The sequence below is a fragment of the Syngnathus leptorhynchus genome, chromosome 9, assembly GCF_054491065.1.
Source record: "Syngnathus leptorhynchus isolate UIUO chromosome 9, UIUO_Slep, whole genome shotgun sequence".
NCBI lineage: Eukaryota > Metazoa > Chordata > Actinopteri > Syngnathiformes > Syngnathidae > Syngnathus > Syngnathus leptorhynchus.
The window spans coordinates 13622733-13649794 of NC_141203.1; the positions used below are offsets into that span (position 1 = coordinate 13622733).

General features: G+C 48.4%; 3 protein-coding genes across 4 annotated transcripts; all 3 read left to right on the forward strand.

Annotated features, from left to right (window-relative positions):
* Positions 1-345: 345 nt before the first annotated feature.
* Positions 346-8050, forward strand: LOC147051405 (poly(rC)-binding protein 3). The gene is made up of 14 exons (XM_085920756.1): positions 346-376; positions 574-673; positions 753-887; positions 2022-2045; positions 2129-2161; positions 2415-2531; positions 2591-2722; positions 3270-3398; positions 3530-3604; positions 3775-3816; positions 4579-4657; positions 5328-5380; positions 5471-5640; positions 5970-8050. The coding sequence occupies exons 3-14, from the start codon at positions 813-815 to the stop codon at positions 6022-6024; spliced, it is 984 nt and encodes a 327-aa protein (XP_085776882.1). The 5' UTR covers positions 346-376; positions 574-673; positions 753-812; the 3' UTR covers positions 6025-8050.
* A 1794-nt stretch (positions 8051-9844) lies between these two features.
* Positions 9845-12861, forward strand: lrrc3 (leucine rich repeat containing 3). Its single transcript, XM_085920755.1, has 2 exons — positions 9845-9894; positions 10949-12861. The coding sequence occupies exon 2, from the start codon at positions 11153-11155 to the stop codon at positions 11942-11944; it is 792 nt and encodes a 263-aa protein (XP_085776881.1). The 5' UTR covers positions 9845-9894; positions 10949-11152; the 3' UTR covers positions 11945-12861.
* Positions 12862-13016: 155 nt separating this feature from the next.
* On the forward strand, positions 13017-19149 carry LOC147051407 (protein FAM171B-like). 2 transcript variants are annotated; one of them, XM_085920731.1, is made up of 9 exons: positions 13017-13202; positions 15001-15127; positions 16803-17036; positions 17130-17222; positions 17294-17452; positions 17516-17686; positions 17751-17867; positions 17931-18054; positions 18128-19149. In XM_085920731.1, exons 1-9 carry the CDS (start codon positions 13104-13106, stop codon positions 18927-18929), a joined length of 1926 nt encoding a protein of 641 aa, XP_085776857.1. In that variant the 5' UTR covers positions 13017-13103; the 3' UTR covers positions 18930-19149. The 2 variants fall into 2 exon arrangements, with proteins under 2 accessions (XP_085776857.1, XP_085776858.1); XM_085920732.1 differs by lacking the exon at positions 13017-13202 and having other exon boundaries at positions 14645-15127.
* Positions 19150-27062: the final 7913 nt, after the last annotated feature.

Sequence of the window (27062 nt, forward strand, 5' to 3'; positions counted from 1 at the left end):
TGTCACAAAATACAATGTAAATATTGTCAAGATTACATCACTGAGAAAAGGGCAATGGTGCATTTGTGGTGTAAGGCCAAAAGAGGGCAGCAACGTCCAGTTGCAAAATCCGTGCACGCGTACCTGAAAGCGGCCGGCAGATGACGCTACAAGCAGCATCATTTGAACCCAAATGCTCGGTTTCATTCACAGAATCACCTCCCCTCACTGTCCCCGGCCGGGGGTCTTGTCTTCTGCGAGCTCACAATGTAAGAAATAATAACAACGAAACCGTGACTATAATATGAACAACATGCATTCATCTTTTGATTTGTGCCCTCTCATTCTCAGATAACTCCTGATTGGATTATTTGGCACCAGGAAAGCTCACCAGAGAGTAAGTAGATGGTGATGACCAAGAAGATGCCACAGGCAGACCCGAAAGTAAATTTGTGCATGCGAGAACGAGCGCTGTTATCACCTCTGACAGCGGTGATGTCATCAAGCCAGGACCACTTGTCACAAATGTGTGGATTGGCTGTCCGTGATTTGCAACGAGGACAAAATGTCCATCACGTGTGTTTCTATGTTCAGACGTCAGCATGAGCTGGTAATCGACTGGAAGGCCGACGGCTGCTGGAGCAAACTCTGCTGTACTTTATGACCTCACAAAAATTCTGCCGCAGAAGCTCTGGTGAGTGGCCCCGCTGCCGGCGCCGCCGCTTTCATGTGGACGACCTTCAATATTTCTTTCCCTGCGTGATGATCGTCAGGTGCCTAGCTGGCCGCCGTCCCATCATATTCCAGGCATCGTCACCCGACCTCCTCCCGCCATGGAGTCGGCCCAAGTCCAGTCGGAGGGCGGCCTCAACGTCACCCTCACCATCCGGCTCCTCATGCACGGAAAAGTAAGCCGACGGTGGCGAATGTGTCAAAGCGTGTGACCGTTGGAGAACAAATACTCCAAGACAAAGTTGGTTTTGAGGTCACACAGAGCTTCCCGCATGCAAATGATCTGCTCAATATGCAGCCTCCGCAGCCACACGAACACAAATCAGCAGGTGGCCTCACTGGGAGGTCAAAGGTCGTTGACAGGGGGGAAACTTCCTTGTTGTTGCATCAGCGTCACTTGTTTGGAATGTCCTTCCTTTGAATGAATCGGGCCACCGCGCCGCACCGCGCCGCACCACACGCTATGTTCCTATAACAGTGGCCCGGATCAAAATGATGGATAAGCAAAAAAATCAAAAGCAGGAGTTTGCTTAGGGGTGACTCGTCTGTTCCAGAAATATAAAACCGGTGAAATCCACTTAGGATGTTAGTACTCGTTCATCTTCTGAATCATTCCCGCTGACAAACCCAAATGGTTCATGGAGTACGTCTGCCTCCTTAGCTTTCCAAAATGAGTCCTCGTCGATGAATTGAAGGCCTTTCGGCGTGAATGTGATCTGCTCTGTACTCCGCTGCGCTCGAGATCCATCCATTCATCCATCTCTCCATCAAGCCGCCCTCCTCCTAACTATCCATTTACGGCCAAGGTCACGCACGGCGAGCCGGAGCCCGTCCCGACAGATCAGCAGTCAATCACACGCAGGCAGACAAATATGAACACTCGCGTTCTCACCTCCAGGCAAGTCGGCTTTGAAGCAGCTGAGGCGCCCCGGCGGAACTGAGCGAGTCCATTTGGTCGGGGAAAAGGGAGCCCCAATGGCAAGCCGGCCTTCCAGATTGATGAGGCTTGTTCCATAGCAAAGCTTTTTTGTTGTTGTTGTTTTAGCAAGCTGTCAACACACATTTGCTCCACCACAGTGAGTTTGTGTGGTTGGACAGGAACAGCAATTGAATCAAAAACTGATTACAACCTTGGCAGGCCTGGAAAAAAAGGCACAAAGGGGAGTCGAGGAGAAATATTTCTTACCAAAAGCCCTGTGGTCGGTTTTGGAATATTCATAGCTACTCGGGGGGCTTTCACCATTGCCATTGTATGCAAATGGCTGATGAACCTCAATTGTACTGACAGATCTCCTTTGTGTGTAATGCAGGAAGTGGGCAGCATCATTGGAAAGGTAGGCTCACCTCCGTCCGTCCGTCCGTCCGTCTCTCCGTCCTCTGCCACAATATTCTAAAGCTGCTCTCTTATTTCATCCAGAAAGGGGAAACGGTGAAAAAAATGCGCGAAGAGGTGAGTGTGCTCATTCGCAACATTTACGAGTGCGCAAAATGGATTCGCATTAGTGGCAGTCAACTAAATTGGTGTCGTTTGCGTCTTTTTGTCATCAATTCCGATGATATCAATTGTTGCTTTTCTTTCTAAATGCACATTTGGGCTGGAATGGATTCACGGCATTTCTGTCTTTAATGGGGAAAATAAATTTGAAGTTAAAAGCGTGGAATCTCAAGTTGTGGCGTGATGGGGTTTATTTTTGGCTTTGCAGAGCGGCGCACGAATCAACATCTCGGAAGGCAACTGCCCCGAGAGGATCGTCACCATCACGGGACCGACGGACACGATCTTCAAGGCCTTTGCCATGATTGCCTATAAATTTGAGGAGGTGAGCGCGAGTGGGAAGCCGTGACGACGTCAATGGTGAACAACGTGTTTTGATGGCAGGACATCATCAACTCCATGAGCAACAGCCCGGCCATCAGCAAGCCGCCGGTCACCTTGAGGCTGGTGGTGCCGGCCAGCCAGTGCGGCTCTCTCATCGGCAAAGGAGGCTCCAAAATCAAAGAAATGCGTGAGGTAGGATCAAAGTTGTACGATTTCATCCGGCAGCCTCGATGAAATACAACGTTGACGTCTATATGCGTCAATGGTAGTGAAAGAGTTCCAACATGAATGCATTCTGCTTTTGCTTTAAGGAGACTTGAATTTTTCTTCGTAATGCAAAACATTCCCCAGAGTCTCTAATGTTATTCTGTCCAAATCTGAAAGCCAGATTCCTGTCCAAATAGGAAAGTAGAGAGACGAGCTTGGCATGTCTGGGAGGGGATAATCTTGTCAGATGAGTTTCTGTTTTCTCTGTTATGGTTGAACCTTTTCTCACAGAACCAAATGATCGGGGGCAACAAAAGAACCTTGTTGGTGCACGTTTCAGCTGAGGAGAGATTTCCCTCCCTCAGGCTGAACCTCGGGGCGCATCCTTATTGCAGCCCATGTCGTAGCAATAAAAAAAACTCTTTCCAGGTATTCCAAGTGGCGAAAGACAATCCAACTAAAGCCTGATACGGTGCCGCCTCAATGAGATGGAGTCGATTGCTGCTCTGAAAAGGCCATGTGGCTTCTCTAGTCCACAGGGGCGCAGGTCCAGGTGGCCGGAGACATGCTGCCCAACTCCACCGAGCGCGCCGTGACAATCTCCGGGACCCCCGAAGCCATCATCCAGTGTGTCAAACAGATTTGCGTCGTCATGCTGGAGGTACAAACATCAGTTCCACTTTCAATTGGATCTGCAATGGGGCCAAAATGTCTGCTTCAAACCAAAAAGATGCCAGAAACTTTTCCAGATTTGATGTCTAATGCTCGTTTGTGTATCCGGCTCTCTCCTAGTCGCCGCCCAAAGGTGCCACGATTCCTTATCGCCCGAAGCCCGCTTCCACCCCTGTCATTTTTTCCGGGGGCCAGGTAAGAGTCCCGGCCTCCGCTATGGATGGCTTTCTACCGAGTACAGAAGGCCCTTTTATTTTTAGATGCGGACACAAAAACGCAAACACACTCCAAGGCACAATCCAGACATGAGAGAAGATCTCCATCTTGGTTTATTGACGACGCCTGTCTTGTGTCTTCCCCCGCAGGCCTACACAATTCAGGGACAATATGCCATTCCACATCCAGATGTGAGTTTTCTTCTCTTCTCACCGTAACATCACGAAATCAAGAGTGAGGATGCGGGAATCGAAACATGACAACCCACCTCCGGCAATCTTTAAAGACAATACGAGATCACAAAAGCGCGGTCCATATAGTCAAAAGTGCAAGTCGCTTAATTTCCAGCCGGCCGGCAGGCCGAGTAATAATCCGCCTTCGTCCGTCCTTGTCGCGAGAGCATCTGAAGAGTCGGTTGCTGTCAGATTGACTAATTTCAAGTTGGGCAGTGATGGATGCGCTCGCGGGTAACCATCGCTCAAGAGCCGACTTGACATCCTCTTAAAAGTCTGTAAAGAGGGAGAACCTGAATCTAAAGCGCACGCCTCCCCCGTTTGAGCTGGGACTACTCAAAAAAAAAAAAAAGGGGTTTTGCTCATTTGCGACGAGTGCATTATTGGGAAAAAAAAAAAAAGGATTTGGATCATTTGTGACGAGTGCAATAATAAAAAGAAAAAGTAAAACAAAAATAAAGTAAAATAAATAAATATAGGCTTTTGGTCATGTGTGACCAGTGCAGTAATATTTAAAAAAAAGGAAAAAAAAAAGGGGTTTTGGTCATTTGCGATGAGCGCAGTAATCAAAGTCAAATTGTCCGAAAGCAGCTTCCTCCTTCCTCTCTCCTTCCTCTCCCTCCCTCCACCATCTTGCTCTCCTCACCGTGTGGACTTTGCCTACATTGTGTTGGTGTGAAGAGTAACCTGTTAGTTGTCCTTTCCCTCCTAACCCTTCAGCAGCTGACCAAGCTCCACCAGCTGGCTATGCAGCAAACCCCCTTTACCCCCCTCGGACAGACCACCCCCGCTTTCCCCGGTACGTACCCACAAGACCCCCCCCCCCCCCCTTCCGTAGACGTGCCTGTCCTTCTCTGTCCTCCTCCATTCTTTCCCTTCTCTCCCCTCCCACCTTGTGGCTTTTTCTTTTCCGTTCAGCCTGACCTGCTCGCTGTGCTTCCTATTCTTTTTTTTTTTTTGAGAAAGCCATTAGGCCTGTGACAAGCAACATGGCCGCTTAATGCAATCATGTGGTAATTATTGTTTGGTAAAGGCCATGCAGCTGTCCTTGAAAACACTTTGCGTTATTTCATTTGTCTAACATGACGACGCTCTAATGGCATAGCGGCTCGCTTAGGGTTGGTTCCAAACTGAAGCGGAATGCGGGAAGTGCCAAACGCTCGGTGCCCGTGATGCAATTGCTAAAAAATGGCTCTTTGGCTCGCTCAGATATCTGCTCTGACCTCCATGATATGAAAATGCAATATGATTGTTTCAATTGAAGCTTCAGTAACATTCCAGATTGTGTTCGGCTCAGCTGTGTGCTCATGCAATTTTTTTAATTTTTCCACTTCCCGGGTGTGGTCAGAAAAATGTCAACTTCCAAAACGCAGTGTGACTTGCGTCAAAATAATGCCTCAAAAATCCCAAGAACTTTCAGCTTTCAACCATTCCTTGTTTGTTTCTTGTGCTTTGTTTGACCAATTCAGGTTTGGAAGCGAGTCCACCGGCCAGCACCCATGAGCTCACCATTCCTAATGACGTGAGCAAGCTTTCAAAAATGTCATTGATGTATTTCTTCAGCTAACCATGTCGTCATCGTATGACCTGTGACAATTGATTTTTATTCCAGCTCATAGGCTGCATCATCGGACGTCAAGGCACCAAAATCAACGAAATCCGCCAAATGTCGGGAGCTCAGATCAAAATCGCCAACGCCATCGAAGGCTCGTCCGAGCGGCAGATCACCATCACCGGGACGCCCGCCAACATCAGTCTGGCTCAGTATCTCATCAATGCCAGGTTTGTGGGACATATTTATTCGTCTGCTGAAACATTCTCAATAATATGATGAAGTTTTTCCCTCAAAACAATTTGAAGAATTGTTTATTCGGTTCACCCTGAAGAAATATGCGTACGTATGCCAATGGCAAAAACAGCCTGGTCACAAACGCTCTTAATCAAAGTCACCTCAAAAGATTTATTTGCTCACATTCTCTGCCCGTGCTGCTGGCAAATCAACTGACACAAGCGTCACAAACAAGGCAAAGTCAAACTCATTCAACACAATTGCAGTGAAAGTCATTATTATTATTATTATTATTATTATTTCCCCTAACTCCCAATGGCAGGTTCAGGGACGTGGCCGCCATGTGGAATGAGCCCTCGGCAATGACAACTTCTTGAAGTGGCTGCCAGGTTTTCAGACAAGTCCCCCCCCCCCCCCCCCCCCATCCCACAACAAATATTCCCCCCGGTTGAAGAGTGAAAACAAAGTGGACTTTTAAAGCAATAATATTTACGAGTCGATTTGACCCGGAGCATGGTTCATCATAATCAAAAGAATCCAAATGAACATTGTGTAAATGTCACAATCAAGTCCAAATGTGAGTGTGTGAATTTTATCAGTAGTAAAGCACTAGCAGCCTAATATAAAACCGACGTTAACAACAAATAATCCCAATCATCTGTTATTTTCTTGTCACACTTTTTTGTTTGTTTTTCTTTTGTTTTTTTTGTTTTGTACTGTCCTAGGTTGACATCGGAAGTCACCGGAATGGCCACACTCTAATTTGTAGCCATCTTCTCTCTGTGAGCCACCTTGAGATCATGCCCTTGATTTATCTATCCTCCATCGTCTCCATGTTGACGCTCAACTTTTGCTGTAAATTCACTTTGAGATGCTTCTGCAACCACTTTGCTTTGCTTTGCTTTGCTTTGCTTTTCCTTTCTACTTCACGTTCCTCGCTCTAAGATTGAGAAGTCTTTTTTTTGTGCAGCAACCCAAAAGAACTTGCTCGGCACTGTGGGATTTTTTGAAATGACAATTCCAGGGGCCCCTTGCTGTGCACAAGTTGTGACTCTTCTGTGATCTTCTCTTTGAATGGCTACACCCAAAATGTTCAGTGTGACCTGCTGCATGTTTAGCCAGTCAAACAATGTACATTTTTTCTTTTATATGTTTAGTAGTATCGTTATTTATTCTCAATTGTTTACAATTGTAAACCTTATATGCCAACAAAAGCCATTTAACATTGCTAGAATTTAATCTAGTGTCAAAAGACAGAATTTTGGGGTGTTTGTATACATTTTCTTGATTTTTGTATTTGACAATCCGTATGGAAGCAAAAATGAAACTGCAGCTGACGCAAGACTTCTATGCAAGACTCTGGCAAAGAAATTTGAGCATCTTCATCCCAATTGCGATATCCCATCCCGCGCGCACCCGACTCGCTTCCGAGCCCAAAAGGTCACAATCATGCCACACGGTGGTGTAAATCCAGCCAAGAAATCTAATGATGCCTATCGCAATGATGTCACTGCAGCTTTGACTCGTCATTTGTCGTATTGGCATTCCAATCCTGTAGGGGGCAGCATATCGGTGGAAAACGTATCAATGAATCTGTTTTATGAAATAGTTTTGTAGTTCATTTGTCGTATCGGCATTCCAATCCAGTAGGGGGCAGCGTATTGGTGGGAAAGTCCTAAATCTTTTTCGGTGCGCATTGTGGAGGCGACGCTGTAATCAGGGCGACAAACAGACAAAAGCCATTTTTCATGGTCTTTGAGCGAAAAGTGAGATGGTATCGGTGCTGAAGCATCACCTTGACAACCCTTTTCCAGCCAACGCATTCAAGTCAAGATCTCCGGGGACTAGAATGGGACAGAGATATAATGAGCATCTTGCCTTCCCCCACTCCACTCCAATCCCAAATGGTAACCTTCCAATGTTTGCTAAAGATCACCATCGAAAGGTCGAGACGAGGTGCAAAATGCCGCACGTCGAGGCGGGGCATCCTAGTCAAGTGGGAGATGGTCTCGGGAAGAAGGACGTCATTTTCAAAGTCATTAGCTGTCATCGATGTCGTGATGGAACTGCATTGTTGGTTTTGACGAACCTACAGGTCCAGCGTAAGAGCAAAGGGCAGCCAATAAAGTTCCAGCCATCATTTCATTTTGTGGACGAAGCCTCCCCTCGACTCTCAGGGATCGGAAGAATCGCAACGGCGCTGTTGTGGTTGTCTTGAAGACTTTTCTCTTCATATCTGAGCAGGCTTCATCTGTTGGATCTTGCTCAGTTTTGATTTTAAAGCGGACGTGTGTTTTCCTGAGACCCACCCCGCCCATCTGTACTTTGCAAAGATCTCCGTTGCCTTTGCTCATGTCATCATGTTGTTCTTGTTTTGTAAAAAGAAAATAAAGTTGGAGTTGTCTTTGTCCCAACCTGGGACTTTGCTCTCGTGTTCTCGTGAGGTGTGGACGACCCAAAAATGATTGAGATCAGGTCGTGTTCTCGTGACGACACACAAACACGGTCCGACGTGCGCTCAAACGACACGTAATGCAAACAAATGGGAAGACCTCGCAAGGACGTTGATCACGCCACAAATGCGCCAGAAGAGCATCTTTCATTTCAAACGACAAGCCTCATTAAGGGAGCCAAGAACTTAATTTCCTGCTTTCCAGGGTCCATTGTTGATGTTGTCTCTTGTCATGTTGTGTTTGTGCTGGTGGTTGACCTCGTTGATTTTTGGAGAGAAACGTCCGTTTTCAATTTGCCTTTTGGGAGCGCTTTTGCCCTTCGCAGGCAATTTTGTTCTGACGGAACGGCAACGTTGCACCTATAATCAATCGGCCCAGCATTTCCTCTTTTCTCCAAAAGCGAATCTATCACTGAACAATACAGCAAGCAAGTGGAGCACTTAAGGCTGGCGCCTGTCGCAAAACAAAGAAATACTCACAGCTCCTGTAATAATGGGAGCCGTGGCCTACTTTTGAAACCCGAGGGAAGCGGTCAGTGGAAACTCATTTTCCCTAACCCAAATGACTATGCCTGCTTGGCCAAATGAAACATTACCTGCAGCAACCGTCGGACTGCTGGCTTTTTGATGTGCCGGTGATGAACTGAACGATGGCAACGCACCCGATCCTCCACATTGCTTCAGCGAGTCACGTAATTAGCTGAATCAGGAGGCCACCATCTTGATTGGACGAATTGATTTCAGTGAGGCAGACGGATCGCTTTGATTATCCACACGTTGTGCTTTTTTTTTTTTTTTGTCTCCACAATTTCAAACACTTCCCAGGTGTCCAGATCAGATCGCTTTTGACATGTCACGCTGCCGAGTATGACTTTTGTCACCATGACGACGGGCAGCAGAATTTCAGTCACATGGGGGCTGGCTACCCGTTTAGCAAAGGTTTCTCGACTTGTCTGAAAGGCATTTTTTCCAAATAAGCGACGTGCAACAGGTTTTTACAAAACAATCGCACTAAACGTGCAGCCTCATAAAACGAGCGCCCTGAATTTTCTGCTTGTATTTTCACTGGCGGCGGCAGCACTTGGGCACCGAGTTGCGAAATTACAATTTGTCCATTGGATACACGTGTGCATTCGGCATGTGAATGAGTTTTAAACTGAAACAACGGACGTTTTGCAAAAGGTCCCCATTCATATCATTGCATGGGAATTATTGCGACAGCAAATGTGTTTTGTTGTGTGAAATGTGTCGGAAAGGTCAAAGAAAGCCCGGTGCGGTCAAAAGCAAAGGACAAAAAACCCCGGCTCCGTTGTTCAATGTCACGCTTGATGGGTGGCCGAGACTGGCAAATATTTGTTGAAATGGTGAAAGTACGTGACCACATTTCCTATTTCTTGTACATACGAGAAAGCAAATGAAATATTTATTGATGTGATTGTTTGTTGAGTCACATCCAGGCGGAAATTTGAAACGAGTTCATCAACCCCCGGACAGAGACGCACGCTCGCGAGACATTCCACCTGGAACGAGGAGCATCCTCCTCCTCCTCCTCCTCCTCCTCCTCCTCCTGTTCATCATCTTTCGAGCAGCACACGGAAAGCGCCCACCTCCACGAGTGAGGCGTGATAACTTCCAGCCGCTTACGTTTTCAGCAGAAGGTTGTACTTTTTGCAGAGCTTTCTGAGCAGAGGATCCTGCTTCTTTTTTCATGGTATGAGAAAGTTCCCGTCGCAGCCTCGTCGGATGGGGACACAATGGAGCGGCGTTTTCCTTCTCAAAGAAAAATGTGCCAAAGGTAAGTACCTTTTGTGTACTCCTTATGAATCAATCAAACGTGATCATCACGCCTGCTATGTTCATTTTGTTCTGCTCTTTTATCTGAGATGTTTGTCTTCATCTCTCTCGCTCTCCATTATCCATCCATCCATCCATCATGTGTATTTTCTATATGATTTTAATGATGTGGTCAAGCCACAACCTCCCTGCGGCGTGTGCGTGCGTGCGTGCGTCACATGTTCAGCTGAGTTCCGAAGAAGACAAAAATGAGAAGCTTATTTATGACCACGCTTGTGTGTCTGTGGCCGTGGGCTACTGAACCCCTGCAAGTGGCACCATGTGGTGGTGGGGGGGAGCGCAAATATGATTGGACGGCAGCGCATCCAGGGCTTCATTTGTACGAGCAATTAAGCCCACCAGTAAAATGATGATACTGGCGAGACGGACCCAATTTGCTGCTGTGAGCCGTTGCTGTGTTTCAAAGAAATGACACTTCACTTGACTTATGAGTCTGGCGCCCACACTTGTGTGTCCTTTGGCTTTTTGGCAGTGTAATCCGTCCATCCGTCCGTCCATCCATCCGTCCATCCTTCCAGCCACGGCTGGTGCAATTTGGGGAAAAAAGCAAGCCACAAACGATTGACTCTGTGGTGTAATTTGGCTCATGATGAGCGGGCAAGTCGGCCAGAGCCGACCGACTCTTTGTCAAGGGGCAATTAGAAAGCCAATTTTCCATCATAGGTTTTCATCAAAAGAAAACGAGGCGGCTTTCTTGTTTGCAAAGAGCGTAATGACTATTGACGGATACACAGCATGGAGTCAATCACATTTCACGCCAACGTGATGACCACACAATAAAAACACCCCTCGTCCCTTTTCCAGTTGAGTAAAAGAATCTCGCTGCTTGATGAAATGTCATTGATGTGGATCGTAAACAGTCCCCTTGACTCGTTTGCAGGAATTTGTCATTTGTCGGCAGAAAATGGAAATCTCACGCTGCATTTCTGAAGCGGTGATGGCGACAAGGTCCCCTTTCCTTGCTAGTAACATGGTCTTTCATTTTGATTTTCCAGCCATGACGCTTGCTACTTTGCCATCTGGAATGGTACCGCAGATTCCCACTTGGATATTAGCTCGCATGAGCTCTCCTGAAATCAAGGCTCCAAGACGGATGGACGGCGAGACATAATCGGAAGCTTCGAAACGCCATTCTCCTCGACGATGAATTGTAAAATCAGTTGAGCGCTTTGAGCCGAGCGGACCCTCGAGGAATCGACATGCGGGAGCTGCCGGGCCCCGGCGTGGCCGGCAAATCCCCAGGACGCTTGACAGCCGTGCGGGCTTTGCTCTTTGGACTCTTCTTGGCCAGCGCGTCTTCGTGTCCCAGCGGCTGCCACTGTACGGAAAAGAGCGGCGGCGCCGCCGTGGTCCGATGCACCGCCGGCAACCTGGAGAAGATCCCGTCGGACCTCCCGAGAGACACCGTAGCTCTGATCTTGGCCTCCAATCACATTAGCGAGATCCCCAACCGCGCTTTCCGAGAGCTCCCCCGCCTTCGGGAGTTGGACCTGTCCAACAACGAAATCGAGACAGTGGACGCGGCGGCTTTTCACGGGCTCTCCGACAGCTTGCTGGCACTGGATCTGGCCAACAATCGCATCCGGAGCGTGCCCAAGGAGGCCTTTGCCCACCTGCGGGCCAAAATCAACCTCTCCAATAACCCTTGGCACTGCGAGTGCGTCCTGCAGGAGGTGCTGCGCGAGCTGAGGCTGGACCCCGAGTCGGTGAAGGACATGCTGTGCCACACGGCCGTGCGGGAGGAATACGCCGGCAAGGCGCTGATCCAAATTCTGGACTCGGGGATCAATTTCTGCAACTTCCACCACAAGACCACCGACGTGGCCATGTTCGTCACCATGTTCGGCTGGTTCTCCATGGTGATCGGCTACGTGGTCTACTACGTGCGGCACAACCGGGAGGACGCCAGGAGGCACCTGGAGTACCTCAAGTCCCTGCCCAGCAGCTCTCACGTCGCCAAAGATCTCGACACCGTCAGCACCGTTCTCTAGCGGGATGCCCTTTGTCTTCAAGTGTGTGGGCCACTGGACAGATTTTTACATTTTCATGGAAGGGACATTTCCGTTTGTTCCCAAAGATGCCAATTACAGGGGCTCCTTGGTTTATGCCCACCTCCCAAATGAAAAGGGATGGGTCTAAAGAGCCCCTTTCCAGCTCCTTCACTGCCAGCATTTTGCAAGGCCACAGAGAGCGCCATCCACCCTAGCAGGAAAGCGTAGCAAAAAAAAGTTTGTGCGTGTGTGTGTGTGTGTGTGTGCGTGAGCGAGAAGCAACTCAGTGCGTAAATCTTGAAAGCACACAAACGGCCACTTAACTAGCGTTATTGTCAGACTCCATTACCGGCACATGTTTTTTATGTGCAGAGTTATTTTCCAAGCCCCCAGCGTAGCTTTAGCTTTTATGAGCGCGTGTTGTCTGCGTGGCGGCGGCGGCGGCAGCCTCGCCAGGGTCCATTGGGCTTTGGGCTGGGCTCGGTTGGCATTGTATCGATGCTCTGCTTCTTCTGTTTCTCCACCGTTTGTGCATTGTGACTCTCTATGCTGTTTTGACGTTTTAGCCAATGTAATGGTGACGTGAACATTGCATTAGAATGTTGTACTTCACGAAAAAAGAAAAAAAATGGGTCGTAGCATTTTGGGGAAGTCATGGATGGATGGATGCTTGTTGCAGTGGTGACAATTTAAGCACAATATATCAGTTTGGCCTCTGGAGTGCTACTAAAATATTTCGATTTGCGGTTCAATTTGATAGCAATGAACCGTTGCCAAGTGCCTGCGCCAACCAACTTTGTCTTTTGGGTCACAAGAAAATGGGATGGCTCCACTTGCGCATTTCTTTCTGTGATGCCACTCCAAGGGCTCTGTTCATTTGGTCCAATTGTCCCGTTTGTAATTTGCATTTGAGTGGACGGTGTTTGTCAATAAAGCATCCTTTCAAGAACAATACTTTTTTTAGGCTGAAAAGGGGTTTTGCGACATCTGTCAAATCGATTTTCAGCGACTCAGTAATCCTTCGATTGACGAAAAGGTGAGTGCATTGATACGAAGACCTTTGACTTGATGATTGCTTCATTCATTTCTCTGTGAAGGGAGACAACAAAAGTCAAGAGAAGGGAGATGTGCGCTTTCCACAATCAAGGGACAGACGGAAATGGAAATCAAGACGTTTGCGGGGCGATGCAAAACAGGACAACGGGAAAAGACAAAGTCGTTGGTGGAAACCAAGCACGGAACCTTCGTCAGTGACCAAGTCAGTGGCCCGAGGAAAGGAATGATGCTTTGTTATTTCAATAATTCTGCATTTTGGAGGACGTTCCTCTTGAAATCAATAGACTTAAAAAAAAAAAAAAAAAAAAAAATCCAGGTCAGACAGTGACAGGCAGCGAAGCGTAGCCAATCTGATTTTCAATCAGACGACCTCAGAGCAATTTTTAGTAAATTGATTTTCCAAACGGGGACATATGCAAGCGCGGTGACTAACGCTCCATAGATATTTTATTTATCTGGTGAGGGAAATGAAATAAAAGCCATCAGGATTTTATAGCGCTCTCATGAATAGCAACGCCGTCCTTGAGAAGAGCACTAAAGTTTATCCTCGGGTTGCGCCATTCAATTTGACAAAAGTATCTCGGCGCGACATCAAACGAAGACATTTGCACTTTTTATTTCACATTCAAGGCTTCGGCCCAAAAAGTGCAAGATGATGACGGACCCGCATCGAACCGCCAGTGCACCCAGCCACTCATTTGGTCATGGAACAATTGGATGCTCTCCAGCTGACCCCAATCGTTGGCTGGCCTTTCTATTGACTAAACGCTAATGGCCAACGCGAGTAGCGCGTGGTGCACGCGACCGTCCGTCCGTCTCTACATGGCCGTCAAGCAAGGTCTTCCTCGCTCTTTGACATTAGCACCGCTGCCGGTGGTCCAGCTGGGCTATTTTGAAGAGGAACGCAGCTGCGACAGGCAAACACCCTTTTTGCTTTTCTCTTCATTAACGATGTCGCTTGGGCCTTGCAGACATTTAAATGCTGCTGCTGCCGCTGCTGTTTTACAATTAAAAAAAGAAATAATTCGTCACTCCAGAAGTGACAGAAATTGAAAAGGTTCTCTCGCAATGCTATTTGTGCAATGCTGTTTTTCACATGCATCACGAAAATGACGTTTTCAGGATCCGATTCAGATCATCAGTTAAATATAAGCTAAAGAAAGTAGATGGAGGTTTCGTCCTGTTCTTATTTGATCAATGCTGTGTTGCAAAAAGGCACCTTTACATTCATAGGAGCAAACATGTCACAATCGTCAGAAAACTGCCTCGGCTTTTTGTAAATATTTGATGACGTCTTTCAAGGAATGCTACTTGGTAGTCACTTTTGTTGCCAGTGGTGCGGATCTGCGTTGAGTTAGTCCTCGGAGACCTTTTTTACTTAATATTGACAGCTGCACACTTGACTTTGTAGCAAAGTGTCACTTTGTCAGTCTTGTGCCATGAAAAACAAGAGAAAATGTGACGTCTGTAGGAACAACTGTAATCAAAGCTGCAAATATACACCGCAATCGGGCTGTCTTTGTCGCCCTCTAACGGTCACAACAATTACTTTGTTTTGAGTTGAGGATTTGTTAGGCGATAGTCGGTCGACTCGGCTTCTTGTTCTGTTACTGACCCACGTTCATGTTGGAGGATGCAATTTTATCTTGCTTACATAACAATATGACGAGACGAAAGCGTGACCTAACAAAAACACATAGCAAGGGACATCAACAAAACGATGCTATAATACTGGAATTGTATCAAAATAGATTTAAAGTGACAAATACAGGCGTCCTCACGCAGCCTCGAGGGGGCGGAGTCCCCCCCCCCTTTTTTTCTCTCTCTCTCTCTCTCTACCGCCCCCAACGACGCTGACAGCAAAGATGGATGCCCCTCGAACAAGTTATTGATGACGCTTGCGCGATACTTTTGCAACAGAGCTTTTCTTAACTCCCCTCCTTGTTTTTCTGCAAAACATGCTGGTGTCATTTTTGCTCTCTGTTCTGGTTTTATGCAAGAGCGAAGCGACGGGCGCGTTCCCCCGCAGCGGAACCGGGACGAGCGCCCCTCTCCCTCCTCTGCATGTAGATGAGGATGAAGACGAGGGCAACTTTGCTCCGCAGCCGGACGCCGAGCCTTCGGACGGTTCGTATTGTACGCTCGAGCCCAAACTTACGTCGACCAACATTTATTTAGCTACATTTACCACTTCTCATGACTAATTCATTGCGTGTGGGAGGAGCGCGCTGGTGGTGGCTGCGAGCGTCACATGAGCCCGTCTGTCCCACACACACACAGGCAGCCAGCCGCACTTGGAAGCGGACCAAGTGCCTTGCCTTTCTTTGCCCCTTGCTTGCCATCCTCCCTTGGCTCTCAGCCGTTTCTCACCGGAATTTCTTTGGAAGCTGTGCCTAGTTAGCGGCTGAAAGAAGTCTTTTCATTTGTTTTACATGCCGACACTGAGCAGCGGGACTTTAAAGGGTGGCGCAACATGTGTAGACAGACAATATAACAAAACGGCTTTTTTCTTCTGCAAAAAAAAAAAAAAAAAACACATGACTAATGTTATTACAGAATCTTACGGAGTCATCTGTGGGAGTTGAATGAAACTCTTCAATTGTCTACATGACTGTATTATACTGCCGCCTGGTGGCCAAGCAACAATGTGCAGCCTCTGCACCTACGCTTGATCCAGATTTGTCTTTAGCGTGCGTTTTCCTCTTTCTGTGGAATGCATGACCTAATTCTGACACAAACAAAACTGCCCATGTTTTAGATCAGTTCAAGTGGGTGAGGGCTGTGTATGGGATCCCCGCCCCCCAATAGCTAAGTCGCTGGAGGCCCATCTGTTCCTGACTGTCTGGCGGTCGCGCAGACCCGAGCACTCGTGATTGTGTTTCGCAGGTTAACAGTGGGATGAGGTGGCTATATCTTCTTGAATGATTGTCTTTCAGATGGATGGATGTGTTGAAGCTCCAGCGCCCGTAACACGACGAGCCGTGTCTCATCCACATCACTGGCTTCATTTCATTTCATTTCATTTCATTTCAATCGTCATCGTAAAGCTCTTTGCCGGCCGCTTGGCCAAATGGGGGGATTATTGTAATCTGGCGCGAGACATCTCCACATTTTGTGAGCCCCCACTTGAAGAGCCTCGTTGTGTTTATGGAAGAACACTCACAAGCAGCAGTCCACTTCATCTAGCCTATTTTACTGCGGAGGCTGAACAGTGTCGGTGCTTGTTTGACAAGAGCGGGAGTGAGGCGCGATGAAGAGCCGCGATGCGGGATCATTTTGTGATCTGCCTTTGGCACTTGCTGCTGGACTCTTACGTAAAGCGAGCGAACGAGTGGCGTGTCCGTTCCTATAAACTAAGCCCGGGCCGTGCTCACGGGCGGGGGCGGCATTAGCAGGAAGAAAAAAAAAAACACGCACACACACGCACGAGCGCGTGATGTGACAGTAACATTTGGGGGGGGGGGCAAGAAATACTCAAATCGAGGCTCACACATTAAATAAATAAATAAAATCAACAGCATTCGAGGAGACTTCGATTTTGTCCGTTTTAATCAATGCATGGCTCTGTGATGGATTTTAACAGCGCGCTGAACTGTGGAGGATTTACTTCATTGTGAATTCAACACGGATGCTCACCCGATTCTTGTTGTCGTGGCCACGAAGCAGCAATTGTCTCCACAGCGTGATAGCGGCTAATTGGATTTGTGCACATGATCATGACTCACCGACGCGGCAGAGAATTTACGTTTGCTAATTGGCCGTATGACCGACGGAGTCCCTCAATCGCTCGTTGCGTCGGCAGGTTGGACCTTCACCCTGAAGGTGCAGGTGACCGACATGCTGACTCGTCAGTACCTGGCTCGGGCGGAGGTGGATCTTCACGTCAACTACACCAGAACCAAAACGATTCTCACGGGGGAGGACGGCGGCGTTTTGCTCCAAGTGCCTTTTCAAAGCGGCTCGCCTGTCACAGTGCGGGCGTGCAAGGACGGCTACGTTTGCGCGTCGCTTCCCTGCGAGACTGTCAGGAGGCCAAGTAAGTATCCAAGTATCACCGCTCAAGTGGGGAGCCGGCCACCCGGCCGGCCGGCCGGCCGACCGGCTTCTAAGTGGCTTCTTTGCGTTTCAGTCTTCTCTTCGGTGACTGTGCCCCTACGTCGCCTGACGCAAGGGAACGTGTGGCTTTTTGAAGACTCCTTCCTGATCAGCGACAAAGCTTCGGGTAAGGCAGCGTTCGGAAGCCGTCTCAGCGTTTCGCGAGCAAAAGCTGCAAAATGGTGGATTGCGCCGCAGATGCTTCGTGGCGACCCGTTGTCCAGTTCCCCAAAAGCCTGCTGAACCTGAACGAGAGTAGCGACGTGGCCTCTTTGAAAGCCTACTTGACCGTCCCCGAGCCACCTTCAGCGGGAGGGGGCTTTCTCCGCGCCTTGGGCGTCATGAGCAGCACAGCAGGTTTGGACACCTGCCCATGGTGATCAAAACGCATTTTTGAACAACTGTGTTTCTCTTACCAAGGATACATCAGCACGGAGTTGAAACCGGCGGCAGCCGTTAGCGTGCGGCTATTCCGCGGGGACACGGAGCTGCATATCGGCGGCCCCGTGAAGATCAGCCTGACGCTCCCCGACAACTGCGGACTAGGGTCTTCAAATGCTCTTCCGGCGTGGTTCTACAACCGCACCACCGGTGGGTCGCTGGCTCGCATCACGTCATCCAACTTGCTCACCACCTGCTTGCTTTTGTCATTTAGGCGGCTGGATGAGACGGGGATTAGGGACGCTGGTGTCGGAAGGTGGAAAACTCAGATGGACGTTCAGCGCTCCTCATCTGGGTTACTGGATGGCGGCGCCGGTGCCGACGCGTGGAGGTAAGTAAGCGCTGCCCTCAAATTCAAACCGAGCAATCTTCATCATCAATCTTTGCTCTTCAGATTTCATTGGAGCTGACATCCTGGGTGACTTCTTTGCCCGCCATTGGTCTTTTGTGGCGCTGGCCCTTGGAGGAATGCTCTGTTTTGTCGCCTGTCTTCTTGCTGCCTTGTTGTATTGTCAGAGGTAAGCCATCGGATGGCTCTCGCTCTTTGTGTGAAGAGCTTCATTTCAAAGTCTTCTCGCTGTTCTGTCGAAGCTCCGCGAGGAAAACGAAGGTGACGCACGCCCCGCCGAAAAAGGACCGAGCCACGACCACCGGCAGCGATGAAGACATTGAAGGATCTTCTCCATCTCAGCGTGGCCTGAAGCATCCAAGAAGGGAGGAGCACTGCCATGTCGCCGTACCCGTCCACGAGGGCGACGTTTGCACCGCAGCGGCCCAACCCGAGATCCCTTCGAGCGACGCGACGGAGCCGATACGAGTTCCGGAATCTTTGACGGACGCTCTGTTGTTCTACAGCCAGCCCGTGGCCATTTTGCACGCGTCGGCGTTTTTCCAAGCCAAAGACCAACCGCAGCAGCCCCGCTGGACTGAGGCCACGGAAGCCAGCCAAGACAGCTCCAGCCCAAATCTGTCACAAGGCTCCATTCAGAACCAGGAAGGAGATCCCGAAGCTCACGCACAAAATACTTTGCTGCCGACAAGCAGAGGCCAGCGCGGTCTCCTGGAATCGGCGTCGGTTCCGGAAACCTTAAGTCGACTGAGGAGCAGCAGGCGATCGATGGAGGCCACCGGCGAGCTTTCCAAAGCGCCGTCGTGGCAGCCGCCGCGGGCCTGGTTTGTGAGTCTGGAGGGCAAACCGGCGGCCGAGATCCGTTACGCCGTGGAGGAGCAACAGCGGAGAAGAACAATTGCGGGGAGTCAAGAAACCAGCTTGGATTCCGGCGTGGATATGATCGAGATGAACCAGACGCCCGGCCGGAGAGCTGTCACTCTGGAACGCAAGGGCACCTTTGTCAAGAGGGCGGCTGGCGAAAAACATACGGCGCCGCAGTGAAATCCTCGCTTGGATGTGGCTCTCTGCACGTTTCTTTTTCAATCTGCATTTTAGCAAGACGAGCCGGTGTGGTATCTCGTTGCTAGCGCATGAACTCTCGCTTGCCACTAAATTCCGTTTCAAAGGTTCTTTGCATGAGTTGCTTGTGATCTCCACTTTTGTTTGCCTTGATGTGCGGCAATAAATGCACGTTTCATTTATTTGTGGGGTTGGGGGGGTTCTGACTGACATTTTTTTTCAAGTTAATAAATGAAGTTTGTGCAAATGAAGCGCTCTCTTTTCACGTTAATTGTTCTGCATTTTAGAGCGCTGCACCGAGGTAGCTTGTATTATATCCTCGCCGTGCATTTGAATGAGCGACTGGGTGTTGCACGGCTCGGGAACTTCCGCGAGAGGGCAGACTTGCACAAGCTCTGTTTCCGGAAGGTGTTTACATGGCACACGCACGTCAAAACATACGAGTGTCATGTATGAAGGGGTGAAAAACATGCAAGGGCAGGGCTGCTGGGTAGATGGTCTGCATGTCTGTCCGACAGCCGACAGGTTCTGGGTTTGAATCCTGGCTCAGGCCCTCCACGGTGCATGTTCCTGCTCGAACCGTGATGGCTTTTACTTCGGCTTCTCTGGCTTCCTTCTCCCGCGGAGCAGAAGGGCAAAAGCTCGCTTGATCTTGATTTGACGTAAGTATGCCGGAATTGCCCATCCTTGAGTTCGACTAATAGTTACTAACAGGTTGTTGTTGTTGTTGTTGTTTTTTTTGCAACAAAATTTTGAACATGTTTTTAAAGAAACAGTTGAAACGCTTAAAACGCTTGCCGAATGTCTGACGAACGTCTTTGCGATTGTTTGCAACTTTGAATGAAGACAGAGAAAAAAATCCACATTCCGGCCCCGCTAACTTGCTCATCTGAGATGCACGCAAGCGATCATCCGTGCTGTACACACACACACACACACACACACACACACACACACACACACACACACACACACACACACACACACACACACACACACGCACACACACGCGCGCGCGTGCGCTCTCGCCACCGCTGAAAATAGAATGGCTCGGCGTGAATGAGTTCCAAAATAGCTTGCGCTTAAAGACGCTTGGCGAAAGATAGCCCGACTGATTCCGTTGCTCCTCAAGTGACATCGGCCGGCTTTCCCACATTGGCCTGGTTGTGTGGCCCCGCTGCGCACATTTTGCAAACGCCTTCTCTGTCTCCAGAGGCTGGGAATTAGTCGGCCGTTTTGGTTTGTGCAAAGCCCTTGCAAAAGTTGAATCAAGTAACATAACTCTTATTGCACGTTTGACTCCAAAAGACATTTCTAAATGTGATGACAGCTTTTCTCTGGCAAACGCGAGAAATATGTCAAATGTCATCAAGTCACATTGCCGAGCAAAAGCCCGGACGAGTCGCTTGAAAACGTCATCCGGTCGTGCGCACACAAGACAAACGTCGCTCATAAAGCCGGGATGGAATGTCGTCGCGTGCCTTTTCGGCAAATGCGGAGCAGATGTCTTTTCCCGTCTCGTATAGGTCACGTTAAATGTAAAGGAAGCGTTCTGACTCGCAACTTTGTTTCTTTGTGGCCTGCACGTTTTGTTTTGTTTCGTTGCGGGAGATTGAGCTCCACATCTACTTGTTTTCAATGTGTTTGGGAATTAAGGGGGACGGGCGTTTTAATTTTCAATCAGATGAATTCAGACATGATAACAAAAGGTGTTTTCATTTTTCAGAGCTGCAGAAATTTGTAATGGCCCAATCAGACGAATGGCCGCCATGCGGATCAGCCGGCGAGGTCTCTGGCCTGTGGCGAAGGTGACCCGGGCCTCAGCTGTGCAAATAAAAGGAAGCACGCCGGATGAATGTGTTTGAGTCGCCCGCCGTGTTTGCGCTTTGCCACCTGTATGCCGACAGATAAGGCTCGGACTTTTTTGGACGCGTTTGCTTGAAGGTGAAATGGCTGATGGAAAGCGCTCGGATCCGCGTATCAAACGGCCAAAAGGCCCGACCGCTAATTGGGAAGCGTAAACGTGCGGCCGGCCGCAGGATTCGATGTGACGGGAGACTGCGGCAAATGTTGAAATGTCAGCTTAATTGAAGCAAATCATCTCGGTCGGGGTCGTGGCGCGGTCAGGAAGACGAGGGGGTCGGGGGGGGGGGGGCGGGGGGGGTCTATCCTTAGCGCTCTGTAACGCAATCGTGGCCGGCGAGCACCTTGAATGTGATGCAAATTTCATCCATTAAGTCAGAACCGAGTCGAAGGGGAAGAAAGTGAGAGCCAGCCAGCCATTGCGTGTTTTATTTGCATTTCCCCCTGCCTTCCCCCTCAACATTTTCTTCCCCGGGGCCGAAGCGCAACTCGCGTTGTGTTTTTGCAAGCCCGTTGCTCCTCTCCTGTCTGTCTGTTTTCATCGTCAACACCTGGTGCGCAAATGCCGCTCGCTTCTTACGTAACGCTGTTGGCCAACGCTCGGCGCTCGTAAAGCATGTCCGCCTCTTGACCGGCCCACTCAGCCTTTGCTTCCAAAGCGATCCTTCTGCGTTCTACTGCTGCCTGCCATGGCGTTGCGAGCACAGCCGGGCCGAGAGAGACAGACAAATAGATAGCGAGACAGATGGATAACGAGAGAGAAAGAGAGAGCCAAAGAGAGAGAGAGAGAGAGAGAGAGAGACGCAAGAATTGGGCTTCCCGGGTCAAATAACCTCCCAGATGAAACCATGACCAGAAGTCGCAGCAGATGTCGGGATGGGTCGGCTTCCACTCCCGGTACCGAGACGGACGTGTATTGGAAATGCAGTCGGACAGAATGAGGTTGAGTATGCATTATTAAGTCTCCTTTCAAATGTCGTCGTGTGCCCCGCCTTCATCTGGCCACCAGTCTCGGGAGAGCCTGAAGAGCCACGTTGCGCTCCAAAAGGCATCCTGAGCAATGGCGTGCGTCCCTGTCATCTCTGACCCACTTGTAACCTTTGCCCAAGATCGGCCGAATCATAACAACGCCACTTCCTTCCTCTTCCTCACTCCGGGTCGCTGGATAACACATGTGGCAGCTGCTTTTGTTGATGATGAGAAAGAAAGGGGAAAAAAAAAAGCAATATTGTTGAGATCTTTCTAATCCGCCCAAGCGTTTTCACACTGTTGATGCAACACTTTGCTCACTGAGCACAGGCTTGTTGAAATAATATTCCCCAGATTCCACACTCTTTGTGTTTGACATGCAAAAGTACCTCAGGGATCAATATTCAGCCTCCAGCCATTTAGGAACGTGGCCACAAAACATTCATTTAACTTGTCAGAGAGTGCGACGGATGAAAATCAACACACAATATCATCTTTTTCCTCGAAATAGAAGTGACCCCTCACAGATTTGCGGCCAGTGGTGCTTTTATTGTTTGCCCTCCCCCAATGATTCATACATCCGACGTGGTATTGTTTAATCCGTACGTAAAAAATAGCCGGGAATGGTTCAAATCATTCCGCCGCGTGATATTAATACATCTTGTCTTGTAAACAAATCCAAAGCCTTCCCGGATCCGCCGCCGTGCCCTTTTGTTCTTGGTATTGTGCAGCGTGGAACGTGTTCTTCCTCCAGCCAAAGGCTTGACAGGAAGCGGCGTGACAAAAAGGTTCAGCAAACATATGCGAGGAGAGGAGGGAGGGTGGGAGGGAAGGAGGGAAGGAGGGAGGGAGGTCATCAGCTGTTCTGCGAGCCTCAAGTTCACCAGCCAGTCAAACTGTGCCATTTTCTCCCCCCCTCGTTCTACCGACGTCCGTAGTACATTGGCTTGAGTGCTTGCATCTGGGATTGATTTGGGTGTGTTGTTCTTCATGCGAGGCCTGGACCCTTTCCTTTGCAGAACTGGGTGACAAATTATCTGCTAAAAATGTCATCCGCTATCAGATCCGAGGGGCTTAGCTGAGCTTCCACCGTGTGAATTACATGCATGGCCAAGTGGAAAGTTGATTTTTTTTTTTGTAACATTGCACCTTCATTCAAAAAAAGATTACAGTCTACACTCGCAAAAATATGTTTTATTTGATTTCTTTTTCTTTGATTGAATATTTTTAGAAAGCGTCCCGTGTCAAATGTTTCCTGCACTTTTTCTTTCCGGCGACTTGACTGTCCCATCCTTTGACTTGACGGCATTATGGAAACATTGACAGCACCATCAAGTAGGAGCTTTTCTAATTTGATTTGGTAATTGGATTGTCGAAGGCAGGGGAATCTCCATTACCTCGGATGGGAGACAGTCGGCACCGTGACTTCCTTCCTTCGTGGACTCCATCCTTTGGATGTCATCAGCCAACATAAACATAACAACATGCAAGGGGTTTCAAACTAGGCTACGGGCTTTTGAAACCCTTAGCCTAGTTTTAAGAAATGACACGGGTCTAATGAATATCATCTCGCCGGCAATCTCGGGTCTCCGGAGCAACTGCGCCACGTCGTCTCCTCGTGCTTTGGCCTCCCGTCCTTCAGTCTTATCGTTTATTAACGGGAAACAGATTGCAATAAACACCAGAGCGCCACGCATCGACATCGTCTTCATGACATTCGTCCCGGCGTAGTTGTTAATCTCTGCGAGAGGCCAGAAGCGAGACTTTCAAGTGTAATCTGATGAGGTCCCAACTCCAGATGAGCATCATCTGCATTTCATTGTTTTGCTTTCTTGTTGTTGTTGTTGTGGCTCCAGATAGGGAGGAGTGATGCATTAAGGAGCTTCAAATATTTTACTGAAGGAGTCATGTCAAGACAAGTTATCCGTTGAATCTTTCCGTTGAATTCATGTTATATACAATGGCCAAAAAGGAAATATTTGGATGAAATGACCTTTAGAAAAAAAATCCTTCTGCATGACACAATATATTGCTGTCGTTCATTTATTCTTCTTCTTTATTTAAATAAAAAAAGAATGAGGCCATGTTCAGCAAATGTGGACATTTTCACTCGACAGTGACGACGATGCGCTTGCTTCTCGACAACTGAAGTCCAGCCAACGGTGACATCATCGGGGCTCTCCCCGACGAAGGCCGCGTTCAAGACGTCATCCGTGGGCGGACGTTACGCAATGGTCCATCCAGCAAACGTTATTTTGTGCCAGTTGACTGCCACTCCAAGTGGGCTCGCAGGTCACGTGACTCATTGTTGTGATGACTCATCTGCGCCACCGCCGTGTTGGAAACTCACAGGACAAAAGAACTTACCGTCTATTTTTAGAAGCGCCACTGTACATCCTCACGTTAGCGCAAAGCTCCCCGTTCAGTGCGCTTAGGGGACGATGGATGGATGGATGGATGGATGGATGGATGGATGGATGGATGGATGGATGGATGGATGGATGGATGGATGGATGGATGGCTTATTCGCATTTCCGAATCAGACAGATTGCCACACAGAGTTTGAAGGACACATTTTATGCCTCCCATCATATTTTTTTTCTAAATAGCTCCAGGATCAGGAATTATTGGACGTTAGCTATTCATTCACCAGCTCAGTGGCCTAGTGGTAGAGTGTCCGCCCTGAGACTGGAATGTTTTGGGTTCAAACCCCGGAGAGGTCATTTCAAAGAGTTTCAAAATGCCATTACCTCCCTGCTTGGTACTCAGCATTAAGGGTTGGAATTGGAGGGTTAGATCACCAAATGATTCTCTTCTCCCCCAGGGCATGGATCAAAATGGTGATGTGCATTCCAGTTCTTTTAAGTGAAGTGAATCTTTAGAATCAGTTCACTCAAAAGATTCGTTCAAACAAATCGCCCCCCCCCCCACCCATATACACACTGATCCGTTTTTTTGCCACACTCACCCTCACCTCCTGATTTGCTGTTTGATCTGTGACGTCACTCGGACACGCTATTAGGTACACTGCCATTTTCAGCTGTACCTAATCACAGGCCACTTCATTAGGGAAAAAGCTTAAGTGAAAGTGAAAAATACCACACCCGCCATCACCCCTACTTTCTGATTGGCTGTTGGATCTGTGACGTCACTCGGACACGCTATTAGGTACACCGCCATTTTCAGGTGTACCTAATCACAGGCCACTTCATTAGGGAAAAATCACGGTCAAAATTTAAATGAAAGTGAAAAGTGCCACACCCAAACAACCCCCCACTTTCTGATTGGCTGGTTGATCGGTGACGTCACTCGGACACTCCATTAGGTACACCGCCATTTTCAGGTGTACCTAATCACTGGCCACTTCATTAGGGAAAAATCATGGTCAAAATTTAAATGAAAGTGAAAAGTGCCACACCCAAACAACCCCCCTCTTTCTGATTGGCTGTTTGATCTGTGACGTCACTCGGACACTCCATTAGGTACACCGCCATTTTCAGGTGTACCTAATCACAGGCCACTTCATTAGGGAAAAATCACGGTCAAAATTTAAATGAAAGTGAAAAGTGCCACACCCAAACAACCCCCCACTTTCTGATTGGCTGGTTGATCGGTGACGTCACTCGGACACTCCATTAGGTACACCGCCATTTTCAGGTGTACCTAATCACAGGCCACTTCATTAGGGAAAAATCACGGTCAAAATTTAAATGAAAGTGAAAAGTGCCACACCCAAACAACCCCCCACTTTCTGATTGGCTGGTTGATCGGTGACGTCACTCGGACACTCCATTAGGTACACCGCCATTTTCAGGTGTACCTAATCACAGGCCACTTCATTAGGGAAAAATCACGGTCAAAATTTAAATGAAAGTGAAAAGTGCCACACCCAAACAACCCCCCACTTTCTGATTGGCTGGTTGATCGGTGACGTCACTCGGACACTCCATTAGGTACACTGCCATTTTCAGGTGTACCTAATCACAGGCCACTTCATTAGGGAAAAATCACGGTCAAAATTTAAATGAAAGTGAAAAGTGCCACACCCAAACAACCCCCCACTTTCTGATTGGCTGGTTGATCGGTGACGTCACTCGGACACTCCATTAGGTACACTGCCATTTTCAGGTGTACCTAATCACAGGCCACTTCATTAGGGAAAAATCACGGTCAAAATTTAAATGAAAGTGAAAAGTGCCACACCCAAACAACCCCCCACTTTCTGATTGGCTGGTTGATCGGTGACGTCACTCGGACACTCCATTAGGTACACCGCCATTTTCAGGTGTACCTAATCACAGGCCACTTCATTAGGGAAAAATCATGGTCAAAATTTAAATGAAAGTGAAAAGTGCCACACCCAAACAACCCCCCACTTTCTGATTGGCTGGTTGATCGGTGACGTCACTCGGACACTCCATTAGGTACACCGCCATTTTCAGGTGTACCTAATCACAGGCCACTTCATTAGGGAAAAATCATGGTCAAGATTTAAATGAAAGTGAAAAGTGCCACACCCAAACAACCCCCCTCTTTCTGATTGGCTGTTTATCTGTGACGTCACTCGGACACTCTATTAGGTACACCGCCATTTTCAGGTGAACCTAATCACAGGCCACTTCATTAGGGAAAAATCACGGTCAAAATTTAAATGAAAGTGAAAAGTGCCACACCCAAACAACCCCCCACTTTCTGATTGGCTGGTTGATCGGTGACGTCACTCGGACACTCCATTAGGTACACTGCCATTTTCAGGTGTACCTAATCACAGGCCACTTCATTAGGGAAAAATCACGGTCAAAATTTAAATGAAAGTGAAAAGTGCCACACCCAAACAACCCCCCACTTTCTGATTGGCTGGTTGATCGGTGACGTCACTCGGACACTCCATTAGGTACACCGCCATTTTCAGGTGTACCTAATCACCGGCCACTTCATTAGGGAAAAATCATGGTCAAAATTTAAATGAAAGTGAAAAGTGCCACACCCAAACAACCCCCCTCTTTCTGATTGGCTGTTTATCTGTGACGTCACTCGGACACTCTATTAGGTACACCGCCATTTTCAGGTGTACCTAATCACAGGCCACTTCATTAGGGAAAAATCACGGTCAAAATTTAAATGAAAGTGAAAAGTGCCACACCCAAACAACCCCCCACTTTCTGATTGGCTGGTTGATCGGTGACGTCACTTGGACACTCCATTAGGTACACCGCCATTTTCAGGTGTACCTAATCACAGGCCACTTCATTAGGGAAAAATCACGGTCAAAATTTAAATGAA